Genomic DNA, 27,576 nt, shown 5'->3' with positions numbered 1-27,576 from the left:
GGATACACTAGGTGAAATGGAAACCTGTTATGAAGTGTAAGGTCACCTTTTTATTTTTACTTTTCTAATGTGTGGCTGCTGGAAAATTGACTTCCACGTGTGGCTGACCTTGAACTTGTACTGAATGTCACTGTTATAAACCGTGGGGAGGAGCTGGAGCAGCGGGCTGGGGCTGAGGCTCACGAAAGAGTTTAGACAAGGGGGTGACGTGGTCCCGGTTTCTGTGGCAGCTCCACCCACCAGCCACAGGTGGGGAGGGAAGATTCCAGAGGACGGGCCAAGACCAGCCGTAGGGAGACCGAATAGCCGGGAAGACCTGAGCTCTGGCCGCAGAGAGAAGCCGTGCCGTCCCAGACAGATAGTGTCCGCTGCCAATCCCCGGGCTGGTGGCCAGGCTGGGTCCTGAAGGAGGAGGAGGAATGTTTGGGGAGAGTTGGGGACATCCTGGGAATGACCGGCCCTTCAAAGGTGCCTCAGCGCTGAGAGCCAGGAGGAAAGACCTCAGCTGGTTCGGGTGTGCCTGCTCCCGGTGGCCACGGCTCCGGACACCTGCAGCCCCAGCCTGGCCACTACCTGCGCTCCACACTCAGGTCGGACACCCCCTGACCCCTCACCCTGCCTGCAACTTGCTGCCTGGCCCTGCTCGCCACTGCTCACCATCTGTGTGACTGTGAACAAGTGGCTTTCCCTCCCAGGGGGATTGCCAGCTTTGCCTGGGCTCGCCTGTGTCGTATCGAGAGCATAGGAGAGAAGGGAGTTGCCTACGGGTGACAGGTGTTCCTGGAGAGGACAGCGTGGAGCCCGGGGTGGGGCAGGAACGTCTGGTACATTCTGCAGTTTGCAAAGCAGCTTCCTATCTCTGATCCCTGCATCGCATCCCCATTTCACAGCTTTGTAAGCTGAGGCTCAGAGAGGCGAAGCAGCTTGCCTGGGGTCACACAAGGGCGACAGAGGCAGGATTTCGATGAAGGATCTGACACCTTGTGAGGTCCAAGGCTCCCGTGGCCACAGCTCAGTATGCAGTGAAGGGCAGGCAAGGTGGCACCTCTCTGAGCCTCAGTCTCCTCAGCTGTCAAATGGGCAGGGTGATGAGGAGGTAGGTAGTTGAATGCAGCGATGTGGCACCCGCCCAAGACGGCTCCACGTGGCGGCTGCGCGTCCTCCTGGCAGCTCTGCAGTGAGGGGCATGAGCCCATTTTTCAGGAGAGGACGCTGAGGCTAAGGTGTGCGGCCAGTGAGAGCAAGGCTGGGGTCCCCTCTGCCCCCAACTCCTTGGCTCTTTTCCCTCCCCTGTCGTTGCTCTCGTCCCAGAGCCCTGGAGTCACCTCCTGTGCATTGAAGGGCAGGCTGACCCCGGGATCCAGCTGGTCCTTCGTCCTGGATGACTGCACATGAATGGGGACTTGGCAGCCTCCCCCGTGGTGCTTACAGACATTCCCGCCCCCATCTCCAGAGCCAGTTCCCTCTCGCAGGACTTCGTCTTTTTCCAGGTGAGCAGCTTCGCTTTCTGAGAGCCAGAGTGCTTGGGCAGGAAGCTGGCCCAGAACACATCCAGGATGTGGCCAGATCCTAAAAGTCGGAGGTGGGAGGAGGCCTTAGAAGTTGTCAGCCCCACTTGGGTTTTGGCCATGTAGCCTCAGTCTCCACATCTGGAAAATGGGAAGACTCATCAGCTCAGGGAAAACAGCAACGTCTGACAATACAAAGTTGGTGCAGACGCATGGGGGGTTGGGGTTGGGGCTGGGGGTGGGGGGTGGATCACAGACCGCTGGTGAGAGGGTCTTTGGAGGGCACTTTCTGCTGAAACAGGATGTGTGGCTCCCAAGCAAGCTGACTGCTTTTAGGTGACTTCTTAGTGTGGAGCCATGCTTCTCAAGTTTGAATATGCATGGGGATACCTGTGTGTGTGTGTGTTCGGTCGCTTCAGTCATGTCTGACTCTGTGTGACCCCGTAGCCACGAGGCTCCTCTGTCCATGGGATTTCCCAGGCAAGAATACTGGAGTGGGTTGCCATTTCCTTTCCAGGGGATCTTCCTGACCCAGGGATTGAATCCACATCTCTTACATCTCCTGCATTAGCAGGTGGGTTCTTTACTGCCGGCGCCACTTGGGAAGCCCCAGGATGCCTGGGGGCTGGATAAGATGCAGACTTTGATTCTGCACCTCTGGGGTGGGACTAGCAGGCTTCCAGGGGACCCTGCTGATGCCTTGGGGTGCCTCTCGGTCATGGGCAAGGGAAGCACGTTCTTTTGTGATGGGGTGCGTTGTGTCTAAGGTGAAAACAGCCTACACGTCCATCAGGAAGGTTTTGGCCTAATTAATGAATGTCAGCTGTCCCTGCCCAGCATGCGCTGGAGCTGTTGAAAGGAGGGAGGCCTCTCAGGGTCCTGCACGCTGCTGTGTCTGCCTCCCGGGAGGATGGCAGCCGCCTCTGAGTGCTGGGGTTTCGCCTGTGTCGTTAACCGGTGTGGCCCCAGACTAGAGCTGGGCCTGGCGCACAGTGGGTGCTCAGGCAGGGTTTACTGAATGACAGACTCCATATGCTGACACGGGAGGATCTCCCTGACCTGGTGTGGGGTGACCCGAGCCAGTTTCAGGATACGTGTGATCCAGGGCCTTTCGGGCCTGGCTTTACTGGCATTTGGGGCTGGACGAGTCTTTGTGGTGGGGGCTGGGCATCGGAGCACCTCTGGCCCCTATGCGTCCGATGAGCCCCAGCTGTGACAGTCCAGACTCTGTGTCCACACACTGCTGATCGGTCCCTCCAGACCAGCCCCGCTGAGATCCACTGGTGCAGTCGGACAGTGCGTGGCTGGAAGGAGGCAAGTGGGAATGGAAGAATGAAAGGATGGGTGTCTGGGAGGGTGGGGGACAGGCCCCGTGTGGTTTCCATTCAGATATGACTTTGGCTGTAACCTCACAGAAAACAGGTGTGTATGGGGGGTTCCTCCCCACAGCGATCGACAGCGTTTACCTCTTAAAAGACGGAAGAGGACGGAATTGCAGATTTTGTTCCCAGGACACTTAATCCTTCTCTAGTATTTTTTTCTTAATATTTATTTATTTGGCTGCACCGGGTCTTCACTGTGACATGCAAGATCTAATTCCCCAACCAGGGATCGAACTTGGGCTCCCTGCACTGGGAGCGTGGAGTCTTAGCCACTGGACCACCAGGCAAGTCCTGTTCTCTGTTATTGTTAAATATAGAGATTGAAACTTTGACCTGAGTAATTAAGTCAGCTTAAAAAACAGAAATAGCCCAAGGACCCACTTTGGGGGTTGCAAGGAGTTAGTGAGAGTTCCCACCTGAAGCAGATGGAGAGGACCACTGCTGTTTAGCTGTGTGGCAGCCCCTAAGCATACGGAGCAGTCAGGATCTTCTTTGCACATGGGCACGCTTGAGCTCAGAGATGGAAAGGGACTTTTCCGAGGTCACACAGCACAGTAGGAGCTAGGCTTCAGTGGAAATCAGTCTTTATGGCTGTGATATAGGGGCCCTCCTCTGCCACCCTGTGGCCCCTTCCAGGCTTCTGGGCCTCCTGGTCATCACACATGAGGCTGTGTGGGCTGTCTCACACCCCCCAGCTTGTTGATCACTTGGTGTTCACCAGCCCAGCTGGCACCCAGGAAGTGGGCATGGCTGGAGGCGGCAAGACTGTACCCAGTGGGAGTTGTTGTGGTTTGGCCGAGCAGCTCTGGGAGGACTGCCACGGTTGTGGAGCCTGTGATGGAGGCCCTTGGCAGAGATGGTCCCCCTAGGTGGGCGCTGGCCGCCAGCCCTGTGCCCCTCTCCTGCTGAAACACCTGCCATGGCTCCCTAGTGCCCAAGTTGAAATTTCCATCCTGCGCCTGTTGAGTTAGCATTCCATGCCCTGCAGAAGATCCTCTGTGATGCTGCTAGATTCCAAACACAAATACTGGTCATGGTAATAATAAGGCCTAGAGTACCTACTGTTTGGTACAAAGTTCTTTACTTGCCTTATCTTTTTTAACTCTTTACAAAAGCCCTTTGGTACTGCTGCGCATCTGAGCCTTATCGTACAGAGGAGGAAACTGATGCTTTTGAAAGTTAAGTGCCTTGCCCCAGGTCATGTAGCTCATGGCACCACTAGGATCTGCAGCCTGACTCCAGAGCCAGCCTCTTTTTGGGGGGAAAAAAAAATATTAGTTTATTTATTTTAAATCTGGCTGTGCCGGGTCTTTGTTGCTGCATGGGCTTTTCTCTAGTTGGCATTGAGCGGGGGCTGCTCTGTGCTTGTGGTGCGTGGCTTCTTATTGTGGGGGCCCCTCCTGCTGCAGATCACGGGCCCCAAGGCACATGAGCTTCAGTAGTTGCGGTTCCTGGGCTCAAGAGCACAGGCTCAGAAGTTGTGGCCTACACAGGCTTAGTTGCATTTGGGATTTTCCTGGATCAGGGATCGAACCTGTGTCCTCCTGAGCCACCAGGGAAGCCCCAGGGCCAGACTGTTTACCAGGGGGCCAGCCTCCCTCCTCTTACAGGAGAATGAACCAGCTCCTTGGAAGAAAAGTTATGACCAAGCTAGACAGCATATTAAAAAGCAGAGAGATTACTTTGCCAACAAAGGTCCATCTAGTCAAAGCTATGGTTTTTTCAGTAGTCACATATGGATGTGAGAGTCGGACTATAAAGAAAGCTTGAGCGCTGAAGAATCAATGCTTTTGAACTGCACTGTTGGAGAAGACTCTTGAGAGTCCCTTGGACTGCATGGATATCCAACCAGTCAAACTTAAGGGAAATCAGTCCTGAATATTCATTGGAAGGACTGATGCTGAAGCTGAAACTCCAATACTTGGGCCACCGGATGCAAAGAACTGACTCATTTGAAAAGACCATGATGCTGGGAAAGATTGAAGGCGGGAAGAGAAGGGGATGACAGAGGATGAGATGGTTGGATGGCATCACTGACTTGATGGACATGAGTGAGTAAACTCCGGGAGTTGGTGATGGACAGGGAGGCCTGGCGTGCTGCAGTCTATGGGGTTGCAAAGAGTCGGACACAACTGAGCGACTGGACTGAACTGACTCAAGTCAGCAGAGAGGAGCCTGGCTCAGGGTGTCTGAAAAGCAAGACCCAGGCCTGGCTGCCCCATGACCTTGCTGTGTGACCTTGGGCAGACTCTCTTCTCTGGGCTTTCACTGGGCTTTCTCCAAGACCGGCTCAACATTCCAAGGCTCAAAATCTCAACATTATGCAATAAACCTAGAAATCACCCCAATTTCATTTTTCCATTCTTTTATATCACACCATTAATATATATCTGCTGTAGAATAGTTAGAAAATTCAGATGGGAGAAAATGAGAAATAGATGAAGCTCCATTTAGCAGTTTAGGACATACCTTTCTGGAGTATTTTTCTAACATAAATACTTATCAGAATAGAATCGGATAGCCTTTTTTATCACCAAACATCATGTCCCAGATCACCTGCAGGATAACGAATCCTTCTTTCTTATGGTCATATACATGTCTGTAATGGTTGTACTGCGGAATGTTTGATTAGCATCTAATTAGAGATGATAAATTAACAGTCAGCGTTTACTGAAATCCTCCTGCTGCCAGGTCTTGCCCTAAGCACTTGCCTCAGTGGTCCTCACACCAACTATCAGAGGCAGACAGTTCAGCCCCATTTTACAAATGGGAAAACAGGCTGTTGACGTTACCCTGTCCCAGATCTCCTGGCCCGTCCTTGGCAGAACGGGATGTGGCCCTAGGCCCTTCCCAGCCCTCCACCCAGGCCTTTTGATTCCTCGGCCACCCTGCCATGTGCCTCGCTACCCGTGTTCTCAGAGGCCCTGTTTTGTCGAGGGGGCTGCGCCGTGACTGTTCAAGGAAAGGGAAGGAAGGGGCTGTCAGTTGAACCTGGTGTGTGGGGAGGTGACCTGTGACGTATACAGCCAGAGCTCAATAAATGCTCCTCTCAGAGCGGACGTCACAGTGGGGTTTCTGGGGGCAAATGAAGTTAGAGTCTCTCCAGGGGAGTGGGGCTTAATGGAGCCACTCCGCCACTCCACGTGGATTCTACAAGGGGCGCCTCGCAGTCTCTGCTGTCCAGGCTGGGGGCTTTGTGGGTACAGTGTGAATAGAACTGTGCTCTCAACTTGAGGTTTGCAGAAACCTGAGTTTGGTCTAGAGAGAACCCCTAAACCCAGGGCTGAGATTAAGCATGTGAGGGACTGGACTCGGGTACAGAATTTAAGGAAGTGCCCCAGAGCTCAGCAATAAAGATAAGTGCTGTTTTAATGCAAATTTTAAAAACCCAAACTAATGGATGAAACTTGAAACATTATGCTAAATGCAAAGCAGCTAAAAACCCTGTATTAGGTTTTTCCATTTATCTGAAATGGTCAGAAGAGGAAAAGTCACAGAGTGGCTGCCAGGGGCTGGGGGGAGGAGGGGGTTGGGGTGCCCCTCGAGCACGGGGCTTCTCCTTGGGCTGATGAAGATACTCGAAAATTGATTGTGGAAGTGTTAGCATGACTCCGTAAATGCACTTAAAACCGTTGAATTATACACTTTAAATAGGTGAATTGTATGATATGTGAATTCAATATCAGTGAAGCTATTACACACACACCCCCAAAAAAATCTAAATTGATTAAAAAAATATCCATGATGAACAAGGTCAACATTTTAAATAAAGACAGGATTAGTACTACTGATTTGTTTTCCTTCTGCCTCAGGCTCTAATACAACTTAGCTAGCACCATTATTTATCCTATTTAAAAATGTGATGTTTCCTTTGTCATTGTGTTTTTCTGGCAGTTTTTTATTTTAATTGGCATATGGTTGCTTTACAATGTTGTGTTTCTGCTGTACAGCAAAGTGAATCAGCCATTCACATATATATGTATATCCCACATATATATATCACATATTTATATATATATGTATGTGTATATAAATCCTCTTTTTTGGAGTTCCTTCCCATTTAGGACACCACAGAGTACCAAGGAGAGGTCCCTGTGCTGTACAGTAGTCTCATTAGTTATCTATTTTATCCATGGTAGCGTGGCTCAGTGCCAAAGAATCCTCCTGCCAGTGAGGAGTCACGGGAGACTTGGGTTTGATTTCTGGGTCTGAAAGATTCCCTGGAGAAGGAAATGACAACCCACTCCAAGTATTCTTGCCTGGGAAATCCCATGGACAGAGGAGCCTGGTGGGCTACAAGTCCATGGGGTCGCAGAGTCATACACGACTGAGCACGCACGTGTATATGTCAATTCCAGTCTCCCAGTTCATTCCTCCCCTCTTCCCGCCATGGTGTCCATACATTTGTTCTCTGCACCTGCGTCTCTATTTCTGCTTTGCAAATAAGATCATCTGTACCGTTTCTCTAGATTCCACATACATGTGTTGATATATGATACTTGTTTCTCTCTTTCTGTCTTTCTTTGCTCTCTCTGTTGGTCCCTCGGTCCATCCACGTCTCTGCATATGGCTGGCATTTGTAAATGTTGCATTTAAACATTGTTGATCCTGAATACTGAGTTTGGGGGATGCCCCTGTAAGTTTTGCGGTCCAGGGCAGTGGTTCTCTCGTCTCCTCACCCCGTCCTACCTACCACACAGACCCCTTGCTCTCATTTGACGGAGAGGCCGATGAGGCCCAGGGGAAGAAAGGCTGTGAGCTGAGGCTAGAGTGGGGTCTCCGAGTCACCTCCTGCGGCCCAGACCATCTGGCCTCTGGGCCCCCTCCTCCACTCTGTCCTCCATCACATCTCCTCTGAGGTGGTCCCTGGGCCCCTGGCACTTCTCACCCGGCTTCCTGCCCTCAGCTTCTAAGCCATCCTATACTAGAAAAAGCCCATGCCCCCTCAGTCCCACCAGCACTCGCCACTTCCCTCTGCCCTCAGGATAAACCCCAAGCTCCTTGCTTGGCCTTCCTGGAGCCTGCTGACCTCCTTTCCCCACCCTCTTGCCCACCACCCCCCCTCACCCCCACCCCCGCCATGGCTGCTTCCTTCTCTCGGATTTGCATGGGACCCATAATTACCAAAGGGCGGCAGCATCACCTGCTCTTATCTTCTCACGGGTAAGCCTCCATCTCACCTAAATCCTCACCACAGCCCTTGCTGGTGAGGTGCTGGCCCCATTTTACAGATGAGGAGACTGAGGGCTGGGGAGAGGAGAGGACGCCACTAGGGGCCTGGAGCAGCGGCAGGTGCACACCCAGGGTGTTGGGAGATGTAGACACGTTGTTCTGCTTCCCCTGGGGGCCGTGTGTGCTGAGGTCACTCCCACTCTGGTCCCTGATTGCCCTCCACACTTCTTTTTTTTTTTAATGTTAACATTGTCTTTTAAAATTTCTTTAAAATATTTATATTTGTTTATTTAATCTGTCTGTGCCGGCTAGGTGACTGCGTCACTGATCTTCATCACTGGGTTCTTAGCCAGACTATAACTGGTTTCCTTTCTGCTTCTCCGTACTTGCTTCCTAAGTGAGCCTAGATTGCTCCTGGACCTGTCTGGCTTTTGGCCCCCACACTGGGCCCATTCCACTGCCCGGCCAGTAAATAGTCCTCAAATGCCAAATCCAGTGCCCATGTAGTGATTTGTAGAGCCAGGGGAGGGGCAGAGCTCGAGAACTCTATAACTTCCAAATCAGATTATTTGGGGACAGGCCCCAAGAACCTGTCTTTTAACAATTTCAGGTAATTCTGATGCGTGGAAGTTTTGAACCACCTTAAAGGGAGGAAATAACAGTGATGCAGAACCAAAGCTCAGAGCTGTCAGTTCTTTTGTTTAATCCTCAGTGCGGGTGTTAGCATCCCCAGTTCACAGATGAGCAAACTGAGGCCCGGTTTAGGCCTCAGTTGTGTAACACGGCTGTCTACTTCCTCTGCTGCAGCCAGGGCTGCATTGCTAGTGATCACCAGAACCAGGACCCAGAGCCTGGTGTGCTGATCCTCCCACCCCCCTTCCCCTACTTCTGGACGCTTCCAGGCAGAGGAGTGGAGACAAGCTTGGGTGTGGGTGTGTAGGTGTGTGTGTGCTGTGCGGGCGCAGGAAGCCCCGGGCCCTGCAAGGTCACCCTGGCCTTTTCCTGTTTATACTCTTTATCGAGCCGGGCCTGTGTGTTCCCGAACAGGAAGCACAGAGCCGAGCCGGGGCCGCGCGAGACGCCGGAGGCAAGGCTGCAGCCCGGGAGCTGGGAGGCCGAGCCAGTCGCTGCCCCAGGCAGCTGCCTGACCGTGGACACGCATGGTCCCTATCTATGTGTTGAGCAGGGCAGGTCTTTGGGGGTGATGGTTAAAGAGCTTGGCCTCGGGGGTCAGACAGCTGGCTCCACTGCAGGCTGAGCTCGTTGCTCTCTGTGTGACCTTTCCCTGAGCTCTTCGCTTCTCTGAGCCTCAGTTTCCCCCTCTGTCGACTGGGGCTAATAAGAGTGTCTCCCTCAGCTCCCCAGGTTGTTGTTAGAGGCAAAATGCACATCGAAGGGCCAGGCACACACAGGTCTCTCTCCTTAAATCTTTACTTGGTGACAGACCAGACGGCGGATGATCCCATATACACGCATGCATCTCTTTTAAAAAATACTTTCTCGAGTTGTCCATTTTTCTCACCAGAGGCCGGCTGCCTGAGTCCTCCCCCTGGCTGTTCCAGCCCAAATATACACCAGCTTCCACGGTGACCCACTGCATCTGCGTTTTGTAGGTTTGTCCCAGTTCCCCTGGGAGTTCAGACAGAGCAGGGCCTTCGCACACGATTGCCTGAGGGACACATCAAGGTCGCCGCCTGATGCTGTAAATAGTCTTGCCTGGAACCCAGCCACGTGTATTTCTCTGGCTGCTTTCACAGCGCAGAGGCCAAGTGGTCTGTCGAGCCCTGACAGACCCTCTGGCCCATGGGGCCAAAATCATTGGCTTTCCTAGCCCTTCACAGAAGTGTGCCGACCCCGCCTCGCCAAACCACTGGCCTGTTTGTGTCCAGGTTCCCTCCAGTCTTCTCCCCGTGCGGCGGTGACAGTGATCATAGTCAATGCTAGCGTTTTTGCACATGTGTGCTGGGTGCGGTGATGCTAAGGAATTCCTCGCAACTTCCAGGTGTTAACGCCCATTTCGCAGATGGGAGTACTGAGGCTCCACAAGCTGGATTGACCCAGGATCCCTGACGTCAGACTGCAAGAGCTGGGATGTGACCCCCCACCCTGAGCTTGTGCCAACAGGGTGCTGAACTGGGCCTCCAAGATTGAGGCAGGGTGGCAGGCGTGGGCCCTGCTTTGATTGTTTTAGGTGTAAAAAAAAAAAATGCAAAGCTCAGTAAACATTTGTGGAATGAATGAGGAAACTCAGGTCTAGGAGCACGGGCTCTGGAGAGAGATTTGGGTTTTCCTGTTAGCTCCTGTGCTAACCTGCTGTGTGGCCTTGGCCAGATGAACTCACCTCTCTGAGGATCAGTGAAGAGATGGTTAATATGGGAGAGTCGGACGGGGCCATGGACAGGGCTAGTAAGGACAAAACCTCCATGATATATGTGAAGGTCTCAGCTCAGTAGCTGGCATACAATAAAGGCTTGTTTGAGCTGATAGTTCTAAGGCCGCTCACCTGCCTGCCTTTTCTTCTCTCTTGAATCACCCCATGTGTTTCTTACGCTCAAGCCTCACCCCTTAAAGCCTCAGAATTATCCTTTTTGCCTCTTCCTCTTGCCCCGCTGGATTCTGGCAGGCTCTTCTTGGTTGGCTTCCCTCCAGAGCAGGTCAGAGGTCTCTGATCCCCAGGGATCCTGAAGGGGGAACCCCAGTCTCCCCGAATCTCCTTGGAGGCTTGGGGTGGCGAGGTCAGTGGGCCCTAGAGGGGCGTAGGTGGTCTCCATGGTGATGGAATGCTTGGGAGCTGGTTCCCACAGAAAGGGCTTGCAAGGCTGATGGCTGAGCTCCGGCACGGGGGTACCAGGTACCCTTCAAGGCTCCTCTTATAAGTGCCATGACCTGCCCCCTGAGCTGGCGTCCTGTGCTCCAGCCCTCCCCCCGGCCCCAGTTTGGGAACCTCTTGATCTGCTGAGCTTTGGCGCCTTGGGGCACGTCTCCCCCTCCCACCTCAGGGATCACCGTTTATCACAGTAACGGATGCAGTTACCTGGCATGCTGGTTTCCTGGCTCTGTGCCAAAACGTCATCTCCGTGAGGGCAGGGGCCCTGGGGTGCTGCCCCTGATGTGTGGCAACATCTCCTTCCAAGCATAGTAGGTGCTCAGTAAGCATTTGTGGAATGAATGAGTCCAGGCCTGAAGGTGTCTTGAAGATGGTCCATCACCGCCCCCTCCCCTTGCTTCCGGTGGTCACTCAGGGCAGCCCATGGGTCAGTGGAAAGAGAGTGACGTGAAGTCCTTGCTCATCCTCACTGCTGGCCCATCTTCTGAGCCATGTCATCATGAAGACAGAGCCAGATTTAGAAACTGGCTTTCCCTCTTAGTAAAGCACACTTTCTACACGCCAGACTCTGTTCTAACATTTTCTAACTTATTTATACTTCCCAGGACTCCTATGAGGCTACTTCCACATTTACACTGGCCACATTTCAAGAGCCTGGGTGCCTCACCTGAGCCTCCTAGAAGGTATTGTCATCCCCATTTTACAGATGAGGAAACTGAGGCTCAGAGACATTAAGTGACTTGCCAAAGTCACACCGCCAGTAACTGGTGGAGCCAGGATTGGAGCCCCTTCAGTCTGACGCCCCCTACTGTGGCTGGTATAGGGTTAAAAAAAAAATACTGGTTGTTTTATTATTCTATAGATCAAGACCATAGAACAGCACCATGAACGTATGTGTTTGGGGAAAAATACTATCGCCTACCACCCCTGTCTTCTTACCTGGAGTTTGTGTTTGCTGATTGGCTCGATTGATTTGGCGGATTCGCTTTCTGGTGTAGTTGTGCTTACCCTGCACCCCCATGGGCCTTTGTCATCGTAAACTGGAGAACCCCCTCCCTGCTCCACCCCGCCACTGAGCTGTTGTGAGGCTAAAATGAGGTAGAGGCGTGGAAAGCACTTGGTCTAGTGTTAGGTATACAGTGGCGCTCAATAAATTCTGATGTTCTTCCTACGAGAAAAGGAGGGCTCATTGACTCCTCCCCACTCCTCTCGTGTGTCTTCTTTATATAATTTTATTTATTTATCTTCGGCTGTGCTGGGTCTTTGCTGCTGCGAGGGCTTTTCTCTAGTTGCGGTGAGCGGGGGCTACTCTTCCTTGCGGGGCGCAGACTTCTCATCACAGTGGCTTCTTTGCTGTGGAGCACGGGGTCTAGACGCACGGGCTTCAGTAGCCGTGGCCGGTGGGCTCTAGAGCACAGGCTCAGTAGTTGTGGCCGGCGGACTTAGTTGCTCCGCAGCATGTGGGATCTTCCCGAATCCGAACCTCTGTCTCCTGCACTGGCGGGCGGATTCTTCACCCCTGAGCCACCAAGGAAGCTCTCACTGTGTCTCCTGAGTCTCCATTGTGCCCGACAGCAAGTCCCTTACAGACGAACTTCCACGCTTTCAAACACGTGTTCGCCTGTCCAGCCACTTAAGTTAGTGTCTGGCGTACATTGTCACGTGTGTGCATCCTTTACACGTGGTTGTGCTTTTGTTCACTTTACTGTTCAGTACTGTACAGAGTCCAGGGGTACAGCATCTCTATTTCAAGCCCGGGATGTCTGGAAGCAGGCTTAAAAGCAGCAGTGGTATAGCCGATTGTATGAGCTGGGATACCGAGGCTAACTTTGTTGGACTTTTGAATGCATACTGGGAATGGAACTCGTTATATGTAGGGGCGGGACTGTAGACCTTTGGGTGAATGATAGGAGTAGTCTAGCTCAGCAAGCTGTTTCTGTAAATGCGTGCGTGCGTGCCAAGTCACTTCAGTCGTGTCCAACTCTCTGCAGCCCTATGGACTGTAGCCTGCCAGGCTCCCCTGTCCATGGGATTCTCCAGGCAAGAATACTGGAGTGGGTTGCCATGCCCTCCTCCAGGGGCTCTTCCCAACCCAGGGATTGCACCCATGTCTCTTAGGTCTTCTGCCTTGGCAGGCGGGTTCCTTACCACTTGCACCACCTGGGAAACCCTTTTTTTATAAATGACCAGATAGTAAATATTTCAGGTTTTGCAAAACAGTTTTTCTTGTTGCTGCTGCTTCTCCTCTCCCCTCCCAACTCATCCTCTTCCTCCTCTTTCCCTTAAAAAAAAAAGTCAAGATCACTCCTTGCTCACAGGCCTCACAAAGCAGGCTGACGGGTGGATTTGACCCAAGGGTCATCACGTGCTGACCCCATCCTAAATCTGCCGTGGCCAGTATGGTAGCCCCCAGGGGGCCTCTGGGCTCTGGAAATGTGACCAGTGTGAACAAGGAGCTGAATTTTAAATTTTATTTAATTTTAACTTAAATTTAAATCGTGACCCGTGGCTAGTGCGTCATGTTGGAGTCGCAGCTCTTCAGTGATCAAAGGCCCTGACTGCCCGTCCCCCGACCCTGAAGGGGGCCGTGGGAGCTGCCCTCCTGGCAGGTCTCTCGAACTCTCTTGGCCTTTCAAGGGCTGCCTGAGGGCAGCTGGGCCGGAGCCATCTGGTCTCCGGAAGAGCTTCAAGGGCCCTCATCCCTAATGGTGCTTTTGTTGTTGTTGTTGTTCCAGGAGCCAGGCCTCTCGTCACTGGCCGCCCATGCCTCGGGAACGCCAGGCCTGTGTATTCAGTAGCGGGGAGGAGGGGCAGGGGCTGGGAACCATCCTCCTCGGTTTAGATACACTAATCAGGTTGGTGTTTAGGGATAGGAAAAAAAAAACAAAAAAAAACGTAGAAGCAAAGAGTAAGTGAATAGGAAGAGAGATAGGACCCCAAGAACAGAGTCACAGCCTACTCCCAGTGTATTAATAATTGCTGAGATTTTTGAGTATTTGCTATTACCCTGTTTGAACCTCCCAACAGCCGATTTTACAGAAAAGGAAAACTGAGGCTCAGAAGAACAACAGTCTACCTCGTCAGAGAGACATCCAACTTCAGAGCTGCGTCGTTAACCACCACCAACCCTCTTCCCTCCTCCCCCACCTCCTGGGATGGGACTAAGAGGAGAGAAGTGAGTCTGTGAAGTGATAGCTGCTCCTGAGCCTGTTTTCCCATCTGTAAAATGGGAGGAGGTGAGAATTGGACTAACAATCCGCCTCTCCCCCCCCCCCAAATGATACAGCAGTGAGGTGTAAAACAGGATTCCCTTGGTTGCATGTCAGCCAGGCTTCACCCCAGACCCCCACTGAGTCCATGGCCCTATTGGTTTAATACAGTTAAGAGCTGGGCGTCAGTCTCAGAGACCTGGATGGTCACCCTGGTTCCCCGAGTCAGTTGCTCTTCCTCTGGCTGTCATTTTCTCACTTCACAAAGTTGGGAGCATCATCCTTTCCTCGTTGGGGGATTAAATGGCACAAGTACTCACATGGTACCTTGTGGCAGGCTATAGTCCACAGGATCACAAAGAGTTGGACACAACTGAGCAACTGACCACACACACACTCCCACATAGGAGGCGTTTAGTTCATGTTAGCTGGTGAGAGCAAGGCACTGTTCAACTCCAGGGGGCGCCGTATCATAGGCGGGGTGCGCAGTGCCCTCTGGAGTTGGGCAGCGCACAGCCTGTTCGACTGTACCCCGCAGTCCCAGATGGTGATTAGAGGTAGGTGTGGTGGTGGTGGTGGTTGTGATACTTTCCCTGAAGTCCAAGGCCCCTGGGCCAGGAAGAAGGCAGACCCACTGCTGCAGAGATTCTCAGCCCATACCTTGCTGCCTGAGAAGTGGGCCAGTTCATCCCTAGCTGAATTGGTGAATTTAGACCCCAGCTTCAACATCTTGGCCTGCGGTGGCCTGCCCTGCTCTGCTGCTCATTTGCCAGGGTACTTACCTGCTGCCCCAGACCACTGTGGGGTAAAGCCCAGCGCCCCTCCTCCGCCCCTCTGGGGGGCCCAGCCCCTCCCCGTAGCACACATGCCTAATGCAGCATCTCCTCTGCCTCCATAGGGCTCAGCTGGTGGACCGTCCTGGCGAGCAGCCACGAGCAGTAGAGCCCAGGGATGAGCGTGTCCAGGGAAGGTGAGTGCTCCCCCAAGGGCCCCCAGAGTCCCGGCTTCGGAGAAAACCCTCAGCACCCCCACAGCCCAGCCTCCACGATCGGGCAGCTGATTAGACTCCGCCAGGTCACTCTCTGTCAGAAACCCAGTGCCTGACCAAGCTGGACCCTGGCAGCATGGAGAGGGCAGGCCTCATTGTGTAGGGAAATTTTACTGCTGGGCGGGCAGGGACTTACCTGGCATCACTGAGCCGATTCAAGGCGCGGCCGGAATCTAAGCACCTCCCCCCTCTCCGGTGTCCAGCACCAGCATTCTTGGCACGCTTTCTCAGCCCCTCACACAAAAGCTCCCCACATCTCATAATAGCTCCCCGAGAAAAGATTCTTATCAGCCCACCTTTGCTAGAGGAGAAAACTGAAGCTCAGAGGGCTGAGATCCCTCGTCCGGCTGTCCAGCTCCAAGTGGTGGGGGCTGGATTTGAACCCGGGGTTGCAGGACTCCGAGTCTGAGGCTCTTAGCCACCAACTTCACTGCCCTTGATGGAGTTTGGCTGCATGGTAGGCAGTGGAGGGCAGGCCTCGGTCCCTGGGCCGGGCCCACTGGCCCCTCCTGGAGTGGATGGGGTCTGTGGTTCTGGGTGGTTTGGAAGCTACCATTTGCTCTTAGGTTCCCAGCGGCTTTCTCTCTGCCAAGTCGCCCTGCCTTTGCTTCTCAAGCTGCTCTGCTGGACTTTGCTGTCTCCTGCTCATGTCTTACCTTCCCGCTTTGAGCTGTCTTCTCCCAGTGGCAGAGACAGGCCCAGAGATGAGCCCCTTGCTGGGTCCTCTCTGAGGACCGTGAACAGCGCGGCCTCAGCCCCTAATCTGACCCTGACCTGTGTTGGGCAAGTGGCCTCCCCTTTCTGAACTGCTTGCTGAGCGGGAGGCATGCTCCGCCCAGAGGTGGCAGAGGGGATCCCCCTAGGTGATGCGTGAAATAAACTTTAGCTGAGGATGTGCTCAGTAAGTGTAAAAAATACACAACTCTGGGCTTTGTTTTAAAGCACTATAGCCAGATGAGTGCTCAGCATTAAGCAAAACTCGGGAGTTGATAACAGCTTAAAAATTCTGTCTGTCCCTTCATACAGGCTTTCCCCCCTGGTATTCAGTATCCGGATCACTTCCAACTCCACACGTAAGCTCAAGAGGACACACATATGCGTGCGTGCACACACACACACACACTCTCACAGTGGCAGGCACACTGTATCTGTCTTTTCTGGAAACCACTTTCCTAAATCGTCCCCTCTTCTGTTTCCTAAGCTGCAGTCTCTCCCTCCCCGCCGAGTGTGAGGAAGAAAAGGCAAGTGCACTAATTCTAGCTAAAGTGTGATTGACACTCCACCGGTGCCATTGACACGGAAATAATCATCTTTGGCAGATTTCTAGTCTCAGGGCTACAGTCAGAATTTCACTGAGCATTTAATGAAGCTCAGGGCACCTCGGAGGGATTTCTGAGTGACTTGGTGTCCTGTCCAGCCTGCCTCTGCCCAGAAAGTAGCCTTGGCATTAGATTTCCCTACCCCAACCCTGAATCCAGTGTACCCATGAACTGCCAACAGTTGACGGTAGGCCATGTTTCTTGGAAGAGGGTCCCCAGCTATTTTCCAGTGCTCAGTGAAGCCAGCGACCCCCAGGTGAGACTCACTTTGTCGGTTGCTTCTAGAACCCTCACGGCAGCCTTTGAGGTCAGCGGACCCACCCCTCTTTGCAGCTGAGGAAACTGTGGCTTAGCTGGGGGAAGTGACTCTCCCAAAGCCACATGGCCAGGAAATGCCAGGGCCTCTCGGCAGTTTCGAGCCCTGGCCTGAGATGGTGTGTTTTTTCACCTTTGATGTCTGTTTTCCACTTGCTCTGGTCTGAGGGGCCCCAGGTAGTCCAAGCCCTTGTGGGAGGGTTGGTCCAGCTGCACACCGGGGCCTCCAGTGGTTTCGGCTGAACACCCACCCAAACCCCACCCCGCCTCCCGTCATGCTAGGTTCTCTCCTGCCTGTGACTTTGCCCTGGCCATTCCCTTCTCTCTCTGCTCCACCCAGCTATTCAAAACACCACCTGTCCACTGCTCATAACGCAGCAGGAAGGCTGCCTCCTATAGGCAGCCCTCCCGCACCTACACTGGTAGAACCCATCACCCCCTACCTGATGTGGGTCCATAGTCCAAGTAGACTTGAAGAGCTGAGTCTGTGTCTCTTAGCTCCATAGCCCGACTCCCACACACAGTAGAAACTCATGAAATGTTGGAATGAATGAATAACCAGTGATCGTGGCTAATATTCTTTCAAATGCTCCGTATGTGCTGGGCACATTCTTAAGTTCTTAGAGGCTGTTTAGTGTTCAGCCCTTCGAGGTGGACACTCTTAGACCCATTTTACAGATGAGGCTCTGAGAGGTGGAGTCTGTTGTCCGAGCTCACACAGCCGCAAAGCAAGTGGCAGAGCTGGGATCTGAACCCAGGTCTGTCTGATTCCTCGAATGCCCAGAGGCCTCAAGCTTCACTTTGATTCTAGAAAGAGGTGAGAGAGGAAACAAAGGCTCTGAAACCCAGTGGGGGTGACACGGAGAAGAGCTAGGGTGGCTGGAGGAGGGCTGCCTCTCCAGCATGAGTCTGCACCTTCTGAGCTGAGGTTGCATAATCAAAGGACCTTGAGAGTGAATGGGGGAGGAGGGTAGATATGATGATTGAGTGACTGGAGAAGGGGGAGGGGCTGGGCTGGGTGGACCCCTGCTTTTCAAGACCAGTGCCTAACCTAAAGCATTGGCATTGGGTCTGATCAACTTTTGCAGTGACATTTACAAGGGGTAAGGAGCTAGGTTCAGGTCCCATATCATTCCCTCCCCCTGTTCCCACATCACCCGCACAGTCTACACATCCCTGAGTCTCCCTGGAATGCGGGCAGGGCCCTCCTCACTGACCTCCTTGCCTCCATTCTCACCACTGCAGGCCCTCTCTGCAGGGGCTGCCCTGAGAGTAAATCCAGCTCCTTCCCCATCTCCCCCCTTCCCTCCCCTCTGGCCCCAGCAGCCTCCTCTCCTAGGTTCTTGAGCACCCTAAATCCTCCCCAATCCTGGAGTTTGGCTGTCTCTGTTCCCCCTGCCTGGAGCCCCCCACCCCTTCCCTCACATCTTCACATAGCCAGGTCCTCCTCATCCGGGTGTCAGCTTGAATGTCACCTCCTCCAAGAAGTCCTCCTTGACCTCCCTCCTCCTGCCCCTTCTTGATCCTGCTCATGGTGTCCAGCTCATTTCCTTGGAAGCTGGTATCGTAGTCTGGCCGGAGCTTGTGAATCATCTCCATCCACTGCTGGGACATAGGCTCCTTGAGGCCAGAGGCCCTGCTGTCTTGTCCACTGTCCTGTCTCTGGCCTCCAGCCTGGCACCTTTCATTGTTTCCTAAGCATTGAATGAGGGAAGGCTGAATGAATGGACAGCGATTCTGGAAGAGGCCCAGGCCCCAGGATGTTTTGCAGCTTCTGAAAAGCATCTCCTGCACAGGCAGACGGCGGTCGCTCAGAGCAGACACAGACCCGGCTCCTAACCCCTGCCCTGGGTCCCGATCACCGACCACAGCTTGGCCGCTTCCCAGCCGGGTGACTGTGAATAGCCCCTCCATACCTTGGCTTCCTCCTGTCTCTACTGATATCACTTCCTAGCACTCACTCTACCCCGGGCCCCACTCATTCCACCCAGGCACGTTCCATAAATATTTACTGGGCACCCACCAGGAGCCAGGCACTGCTCTAGGGGCTGAGAAGACAGCTGTGAGTAAAAACAGGCAAAACCCTCTTCCTTATCAAATGACTGTGCTCCTGAAATGTGATATTCTAGGGCTTTTATTATGTTCACATTTTGAAGAATTTCACATAACTGTCTTTCAAGAAAGTCCATTTTTAAAAGAACGATTCCTCTTTCCATTTGTTCCTGCCGGGAGAATCCCATGGATAGAGGAACCTTCCAGGCTATATAGTCCGTGGGGTCGCCAAGAGTCCGACCTGTCGGAACGACTGTCAGTCACTTGCCATATATCAGATGGGGAAACTGAGGCCTTGAGTGGTTACGGGGACTGGGCAGGGTCCCCCAGCTAGGAAGTGGGGAGGAGGGATTTGAACCAGGCCTTCAGGGGCCCTGGGGGTAATAATAGCGACTCCCCTGAGGGTTGTTGGATCTCGGGAGTTAAGAGGGAGGGCCTGCCCGGCACAGAGCCGGGCTCATCAAACTTTCCTCTTGTGGGTGTCAGCATTCTCGTGGGCTGTTGTCGGGGTCTCGATGGCGAAGCGCCGGCACCGCGCCGGCCTCCCTGACCGCCCCCCCCCCGCCCCGTGTCTCTCTGTCTCCCCAGATGTGAGCGCCGCGGGGCTCCCGCCCGCCTGCCCCTGAAGCGCGCCCCCCGCCCCGGGCCCAGCATGCGCCTGTCGGTGCGGAGGGCGCTGCTGGCAGCCGGCCTGGCCCTGGCCCTGGTGCTGGCCGTCCACCTGGGGCAGCGGGTGCTGGAGTGCCAGGCGGTGCTGGGGGGCCCGCGGGGCCCCCGGCGGACCATGCGGCCCGAGCAGGAGGACCTTATGATGGTGGGCGCGGACCACGTGGAGTACCGCTACGGCAAGGCCATGCCGCTCATCTTCGTCGGGGGCGTGCCCCGGAGCGGCACCACGCTGATGCGGGCCATGCTGGACGCGCACCCCGAGGTGCGCTGCGGCGAGGAGACCCGCATCATCCCGCGCGTGCTGGCCATGCGCCAGGCCTGGTCCAAGTCGGGCCGGGAGAAGCTGCGGCTGGACGAGGCGGGCGTGACGGACGAGGTGCTGGACGCCGCCATGCAGGCCTTCATCCTGGAGGTGATCGCCAAGCACGGCGAGCCGGCCCGTGTCCTCTGCAACAAGGACCCCTTCACGCTCAAGTCCTCCGTCTACCTGTCGCGCCTCTTCCCCAACTCTAAGTTCCTGCTCATGGTGCGCGACGGCCGGGCCTCAGTGCACTCCATGATCACCCGCAAGGTCACCATCGCTGGCTTCGACCTCAGCAGCTACCGCGACTGCCTCACCAAGTGGAACAAGGCCATCGAGGTGATGTACGCGCAGTGCATGGAGGTGGGCAAGGACAAGTGCCTGCCTGTATACTACGAGCAGCTGGTGCTGCACCCCCGGCGCTCCCTCAAGGTCATCCTCGACTTCCTGGGCATCGCCTGGAGCGACGCTGTCCTGCACCACGAGGACCTCATCGGCAAGCCGGGCGGCGTCTCCCTGTCCAAGTGAGTGGAGCCCTCATCCTCTGCTGTGTGGCCTGGGGCCGGTCACTGTGCCTCTCTGAACCACCTCTGTTTTAACAGAGATTTGAGACGACCAGTGGTTACGAGCAGAGCTCTGATCCACATCTCCCTCCCGGTAGCTCTGTGGCATTGAGCAAGTTGCTGGACTTCTCTGAAACCTCAGTTTTATTAGCCCCCTCCAAAAGGGGGCAGTCCCTCCTCACCACGTCCATGGGCTTTGTGTAATCAGCTGTTGTTGATAAAGGTTGAGAGGACAGGTTCTGGGACCGGGCTGTCTGGGTTCAAGTCCTAGCCCCGTCCCTTTTTAGCTGTGTGACCTTGAGCAGGGGATTCAACCTCTCTGTACTTCCGTTTCCTCATCGGTAGCGTGGGGATAGAATCCGTCCACCTTTGTTCACGTGTGAACTTCAGATGGGGTGGTACCTCTTCGGTGCTGTTAATCCCCATTATCTTCATTTTAGTGTTGATCTTGCTTTTGGTGGCATCCCCACTGGCCTTGCCTTTGCTCTTATTGAGTGCCTGCTGTGTGCCCAGCACTGAGTTAAGCCACCAACCATCATTATTGCCCTCATCTTCACAGCAAACTCGGACATAAGAACTGCTCTTAACCGCATTTTATAGATCAAGAAGTGGAATCTCAGGAAAGTTACTGGCCTAGCAAGAGGTGGTGCTAGGGTTCAGACTCACACCTGTTGGACTCCAGGCCCTGTTCTCTCAAGTTCTCCATGACTGGGATCCTCTTCCCTTTCCTGAGACCCTGGGACAGGGCAGGGCCGGAATGCGCCATTCCATGCCTGGATCCTGCTCAGGTGCGAGCATCCCTAAGAGCCCAGTGGAAGAGCGGTCCTTCCTGGGACAACGCCTCCTGTCTCTCTAACGTCTGGGCCCTCCCAGGCCCTGTCCCCTGGAGCTCCAGAGCCCTGAGCAGAGCTCAGCAGCTCTCCTTCTGGCAGTAAAAGTGCCCATGGACTGGACCCCCCGCCAGCTGGTGCTGGAGCTGGGATTTTGTAAATCATCCTGACACAACATCAGATGACCAAAGGAATACATCCTGATGGCAGGAAGTTGGGAACATACATAAAACAGGAAAGGAAAACCACCCATAATCCGCCCCCCACCCCGATTTTGATCTGTGGCCTGCTGGTCCTTGGTCAGGGGAAAAAACCAGAGTCCTGCTGGGCAGGGTCCTCTGTAAACTCTCTTCACCTTGTGTCTGGGACACTTCCCATGAGTCCCCAGCACTCTGCAGTGACATCAATTTGAATGGCTGTATAATATTCCACGACACAATCACCATATTCTGTTTAACATCTCCCTTTCTGGGACACTTTGGTTACTGACTCATGATAAGCACGGCTCCCATCCCTGGCCTGGGATGCGGCTATGTGATTGTCCCGTAAAGTCCTGTAGACACAAGGGGTGTGGGAGAGGCCAGGCACACGTTGGATCGGGTTGGGTTTCTTTGCCGTAAACATCTCTGCAGTGAGTATTTTGCTGTAAAAGATGAAATAACTGGTTGATTGACAGTTTTGGTTTCATTATACTAGGAAATGATAAGATATCAGTTTCTGCAGATCCTCTTGAGCAGTCATCCCTCCCACCTGTCAAAACCAAAAGGGTACCGAGCTGTGGCTCATGGGAAAGCGGCAGCTGCTGATTCACAGAAGCCTTTGGGAGCGTTGATGATGGGTCTTTAGCTAGTGGTTTGCTCCCTCCTGCCATCCTTACCAGATTTATCATAGTATCGGACGCTGGGGGCCGTGTTCACAGTACCACTATTCACAGTAGCCAAGACGTGGAGGCAACTTAAGTGTCCATCATCAGTAGATGGAAAAGATGTGGCACATATATACAGTGGAATACTACTCGGCCATAAAAAAAGAATGAAATGATGCCATTTGCAGCAAGCCAGTTAGACCTCCATATGATCGTAGGAAGTGAAGTAAGTCAGACAGAGAAAGTGACTTACTTCACTTCCTACGATCATATGGAGGTCTAACTGGCTTGCTGCAAATACATCGAGTGATATCACTTGTGGAATCTAGACTATGACACAGATGAACCTGGGAAACAAACAGACTCATAGACATAGAAAATAAGCATGATCACCAAAGGGGAAACGGGAGGGATAAATTAAGAGTTTGGGACTAGCAGAAACAAGCTACTCTATATAAAATAAGCAACAGGGACCTACTGTATAATGCAGGGAACTATACTCAATATCCTGTAATAAACCGTAGTAAAAGAATATGGAAAAGAATATGTATACAATATATACGTGTAAGTGAATCACTTTGCTGTGCACCAGAAATTAATACAACATTGTGAATCAACTATACTTCAATTTTAAAAAAAAAGAGAGGCAAAAGAAGAATCAAGCTCCTCCTATCCCCCCCAAATGGGATGGTTACTTGATTCCTGATGTGCCTTGAACACGGTGAAAATTCTAACAGAATCTGGCTTAGATTAGCTCACCCAAGGACCTGTAGAAACTGATACATTATCATTTTCTCTTGTCATGTAACCGTCAGCATGTGATTTTATCTTTTATGGCAAAACAGCCTTTGTGGGTGATCGTCATGGGGAGAGACTGCTTGTGGCAGAGATGTTTATATGGTGAAAATACCTAGAACCGTGTTTGAGATCTTTTGACACGCTGGCTAGAGTTGAAACTTGGATCCAGTCTGTAGCCCCCAGCTCCATGCCCCGCCCCCATCAGCCCACCCTGTTTCGCTCCCCAGTCTCCCTCCCTCCCCATCCCAGTTCCTTTTGCTCCATCTTTTTGTACTGTTTTTTGCTCCCAAGTTAACTCTTGGTTGGGATGGATGCATCTAGAAATAGGTCCTCGATCCTTCCCCACCCTCCAGCTTATGAAGCCCCTGAACTATATAATCAGTAAGACCATCATGATCAGATGAGGTGGTAACCCTGTTATCTGGGAGACTGAGAAAGCATGCGTAAGATGACGGCATTTTCATCCTAACAGCAAACTGGAAGCAACCTCCAGGGCCACCTTTCGGGGATGGAAAAAGAAGGAGGTATTGAGTGAGTGGGGGAAAAAAAAGCCTACAGAGCAATATTATATATAGCATATAACTTCTGTGTTTAAATCTGCAAGCAAAACCATAGATCTATGTATATACGTGCAGGAGAGAGAGAGAGCATGCACACTAACACTGAGACCTTAGAATGTACCCAATGCTCTTTTATTATTAACCTGTTTACTCCTCAGAACAGCCCAGCAGGGTAGGTTAATGATTCCCATTTTACAGATGAGGACACTTAGGCTCAGAGAGGCTCAGTCACTCTGCTGAGGTCACACAGCTGGCACCCACTCCCAGGCAGTCTGGCCCCTTAGCCACTCTGCTTTTAAAAGCACAGAAAACAGACCAAGAAGAAGCAGACTCCAGAATGCTATGGTCGGGCCCCTGCAGGCAGCTGATGGACCGGGAGCAGCGACCATAGGGGCTCTTCACCTTACTGTTAGTGCTTTAGAATTACTTCTCAAGAACAAAATCTTAGCCCATCTTAGGTAAATAAAAAGTCATTTTTAAAAAGTCATAGAGGTCAAGGAAGAAGTCAAGGTCACATCCAGCTTAGTCATGTAAATAAAAAATCACAGAGGTCAAGAATCTGAGCCCCACTGAAATGGTGTTTCTGCCAGCTTCCCACTCTCTGCTCTTAAACCCATTGTACAGAGCAGGTATGCTGAGGCCAGATGACTCACCCACTTTCTCAGAGTTTAGGGGAGTCGAGTGGGTTCCAAGAACCGGGTCCCCCCCACCTTCCCTGCTGCCCCAGCGCCACCTGGGTCTGCCCACACCCCATCCAGTTCTCCCTCTCTCCCCAGGATTGAACGATCCACAGACCAGGTCATCAAGCCCGTGAACCTGGAAGCTCTCTCCAAGTGGACTGGCCACATCCCTGGGGACGTGTTGAGGGACATGGCCCAGATCGCCCCCATGCTGGCCCGGCTCGGCTATGACCCCTATGCAAACCCGCCCAACTACGGCAACCCCGACCCCATTGTCATCAACAACACACACCGGGTGAGTGCGCTGCCCACGGGGAGATGCGGCCGGGGGTGGGGGCTCCTGCTACCCGAGAAGACACTCAGTCCCTTGATTCCTAAGCAGCTGGCATGTGTCTGTCTTTGTATGACTGCTTGTATTCCCATTTTCGCTTGGGCCTCCAGGAAGCTCACACTCCGTAGCGTCTCCTGCCGGGCCGTCTGTATGCTGATTTCACCCTCTTTCTCTGCTCGGCCTTGACCTTTCCCCTCTGCTTCCCTAGCTGTCAGTTCATCTGTTTGGAAAGCCCTTCAAGTCTTTGTTGAGGCTGGGTGTGAATAAATTAAGGATGGGTCCCTTTATTGCCCCCGTAAGGTTTCATTTCTATTTATTTATTCATTCATTCCCGGTTGTGCTGCGTGGCATGCAGGTTCTTAGCTTCCCAACCAGGGAAGAGAGAGAATTTACTCACACAGAGAGCTGGCATCTCTGCCCATCTATTGATCTCCTTCCTTCTTCTTCCCCTGACATCAGCTGATTCTGTAAGCTTGTGAAAATGCTCAGAGATCCCAGGTAGACACCCAGACTGCATGGAGAGAGTGGGTGTTGGCAACCTGGATACGGCTGATTATCACTCTGTTATTATTTTTGGTTTGATATTTACTATTCGTTTTAACATTTACTATTTAACCATAGTTATTATCCTTTACACTGTACTTAGGGGTTTTAGATACTTTCCTGTATGTATGTATATTTCATAATACAGAAGTCATTAAGGGATTAAAAAGAAGCCACAGTGGCTGGTGGTGACCTTGAGATCCAGCCCCCAAGTGCTTCTCAGGAGAGAGAGGTGGCTGGGATGGGATGAGGGCCTCAGAGAAAGCTGGCCTCTCCTTTCTTACATTCTTAGCCAGGGACTCAGCAGCAGCTTCTCTGGAGTCTCTTTAAAAGGCAGAGCCCCCGGCAGGTCCCAGACTGTGGGTCAGAAGCTCCCAGAGTTAAACCTGACCTTGGGCGTTGTATAAAAAGATGTTGATGAGCAGTGATGGTTAAGATCAGCTCTTTGGAGCTCTGCTGTTTGTGTGTTTAAAATAGAGAAAGTTCTCTAGATCTCTTCCAAAGAGGTTGACTCCCCAAAGAAGAACTCTTGTTTTCTACGAACTTAATGACATAAGTGTTATGAGAACCACAATTCACTGATTCACTTCACCTCATTCCTAACTGTGAATCAGATACACTTGTGCTTCTGAGAAGAAATATTTTGACCCTTCACATATGCAATTAGAGAGTTGAGCGGGTCATTTTCAAATATGATTTTTTTTTTATTTCAAGTTTCCGGCTTACATAGCCAATGGTGCAGATTTTGATGTAAGAACAGAATTAGGTTAAAAAAATTTAAAAAGCCAAAAGCTTGCTCTAGTTATGTGACCTTGTATACTTTTAAAATATAATCAAGATGACAAAAAACAAAAACACAAAGAGGTTTATTGCCTGAACATGTTGAACGTGTTCATAACTCAGTCGTGTCTGACTCTTGGTGACCCCGTGGCCTGTAGCCCACCAGGCTCCTCTGTCCGTGGAATTCTCCAGGCAAGAATACTGGAGTGGGTTGCCATGCCCTTCTCCAGGGCATCTTCCCAACCCAGGGATGGAATCTGGGTGTCCTGCATTGCAGGCAGATTCTTTACCATCTGAGCCACCAGGGAAGCCCATTACTCCTTGGGGTTCCATAAGTCTTGACCAGTGCCAGACACCTTGTTTAGTCTTTACAGTGGTTTTGCTGTGGCTGGGAAGATAAATCCCCTCATTGAAAGCTCTGTGTGTGCATGCGCTGAAGGCACAGAATGCTCCTGTCCTGGGTCCTGGCAGTACACTCAGTTCTGAAAGGACCCCAGTGCTAATGAGACCGTCTATCCCCGAGCCGTCCATTACAGCCACTAGGCTTTTGCGGCCATTGAGCTGTGACAAGTCCATATGGGAAGGTGCTGTGTAAGTGTGAAACTCACACTGCATTTGAGGTCCTCATCAGTTCAGTTCAGTCACTCAGTCGTGTCTGACTCTTTGTGACCTGGACTGCAGCACGCCAGGCCTCCCTGTCCATCACCAACTCCCGAAGTTTGCTCAAACTCATGTCCGTCAAGTTGGTGATGCCATCCAACCATCTCATTCTCTGTCACCCTCTTCTCCTCTCGCCTTCAATCTTTCCCAGCATCAGGGTCTTTTCCAGTGAGTCAGCTCTTCGCATCAGGTGGCCAGAGTATTGGAGCTTCAGCATCAGTCCTTCCAATGAATATTCAGGGTTGATTTCCTTTAGGGTTGACTGGTTGGATCTCCTTGCAGTCCAAGGGACTCTCAAGAGTCTTCTCCAGCCTGACTGTTTCTTAAATAATTTTAATTCAAAACAATGAATATGCCAGAGTGGTGCACTGGGGGGGTGACCTGCCCTGAATCCCATCAATTACATGTTGAAGTATTAATTTTTGGATGTATCTGGTTAAGTTAAAAAAAAAAAAAAAAAAGCACCACTAGAGGGAATTCCCTGGCAGTCCAGAGGTTAGGACTTTGCACTCTCCCTGCTGAGGGTGTGACTTCCATTCCTGGTCAGGGAACTGAGTTACCACAAGCCCCGCCCCCTGCCACCCCCCCTCCCCCGCCAAAGAAACCCCACTAGAATTAATTTCACTTTTTAAAAAAAATTTAAATATTGTGGCTACTGAAATATTTTAAATTACAGGGTTGTTCACATTCTGTTCTGTTGGACAGCACTGGTCTATCCAGTGCCTTGTATTTCCAGAGAACAGTGGGGAAGGCCTAGGACTTTCTGGTTCCCGCCGCAGGGCCTTTGCCCCGCCGTGCCCTCCGTCTGAAAGCTTCTCCTTCAGAGCTCAGCCTGGCAGGGTTTCCTTGGAACACGGGGCTCAGCTCAGAGGCCGTGTGTCCCAGGAGGCCCTGTTGGACCACTCGCTCACAAGAAGCCCCTGGGCAGTCCGAGTCACACCGCGTACTTCCCGTGTTCTACTCCCCATGGTTTGCTCTGTTCTTGTTTCCTTGAGTTCTGTTATTACTTGTGGATTGTCCGGCCCTCCCTCCTCTAGAATGGAAGCTGCAGGAGAATAGGAATTTTAATTTGTCTTGTTAATGTTGTAAAACCCCTGCACACCCCCACCCCTACCCCCAACCCCAGAGCTTAGAATAATGTCCGGAGCATTGTTAATAAACGTT

At 52.4% G+C, this 27,576-nt stretch overlaps 1 protein-coding gene across 2 annotated transcripts in view; it reads left to right on the top strand.

Annotated features, from left to right (window-relative positions):
• Positions 1 to 27,576, top strand: part of TPST2 (tyrosylprotein sulfotransferase 2) — a 53,582-nt gene that overhangs the window by 19,823 nt on the left and 6,183 nt on the right. Inside the window, exons 1-4 of one of the 2 annotated variants that reach the window (XM_055549989.1) lie at positions 13,917 to 14,125; positions 14,997 to 15,068; positions 19,421 to 20,326; positions 24,195 to 24,393. In XM_055549989.1, coding sequence (XP_055405964.1) covers positions 19,485 to 20,326; positions 24,195 to 24,393 — 1,041 coding nt within the window. In that variant the 5' untranslated portion in view covers positions 13,917 to 14,125; positions 14,997 to 15,068; positions 19,421 to 19,484. Of the gene's footprint in view, positions 1 to 13,916; positions 14,126 to 14,996; positions 15,069 to 19,420; positions 20,327 to 24,194; positions 24,394 to 27,576 lie in introns of those variants that run through there. The other variant, XM_055549990.1, reaches the window with a different exon arrangement.

Source organism: Bubalus kerabau, chromosome 16 (assembly GCF_029407905.1).
Source record: "Bubalus kerabau isolate K-KA32 ecotype Philippines breed swamp buffalo chromosome 16, PCC_UOA_SB_1v2, whole genome shotgun sequence".
NCBI classification, from domain to species: domain Eukaryota; kingdom Metazoa; phylum Chordata; class Mammalia; order Artiodactyla; family Bovidae; genus Bubalus; species Bubalus kerabau.
The sequence above is the reverse complement of the archived record's forward strand: the minus strand, read 5'-3'. Positions and strand labels throughout refer to the sequence as shown.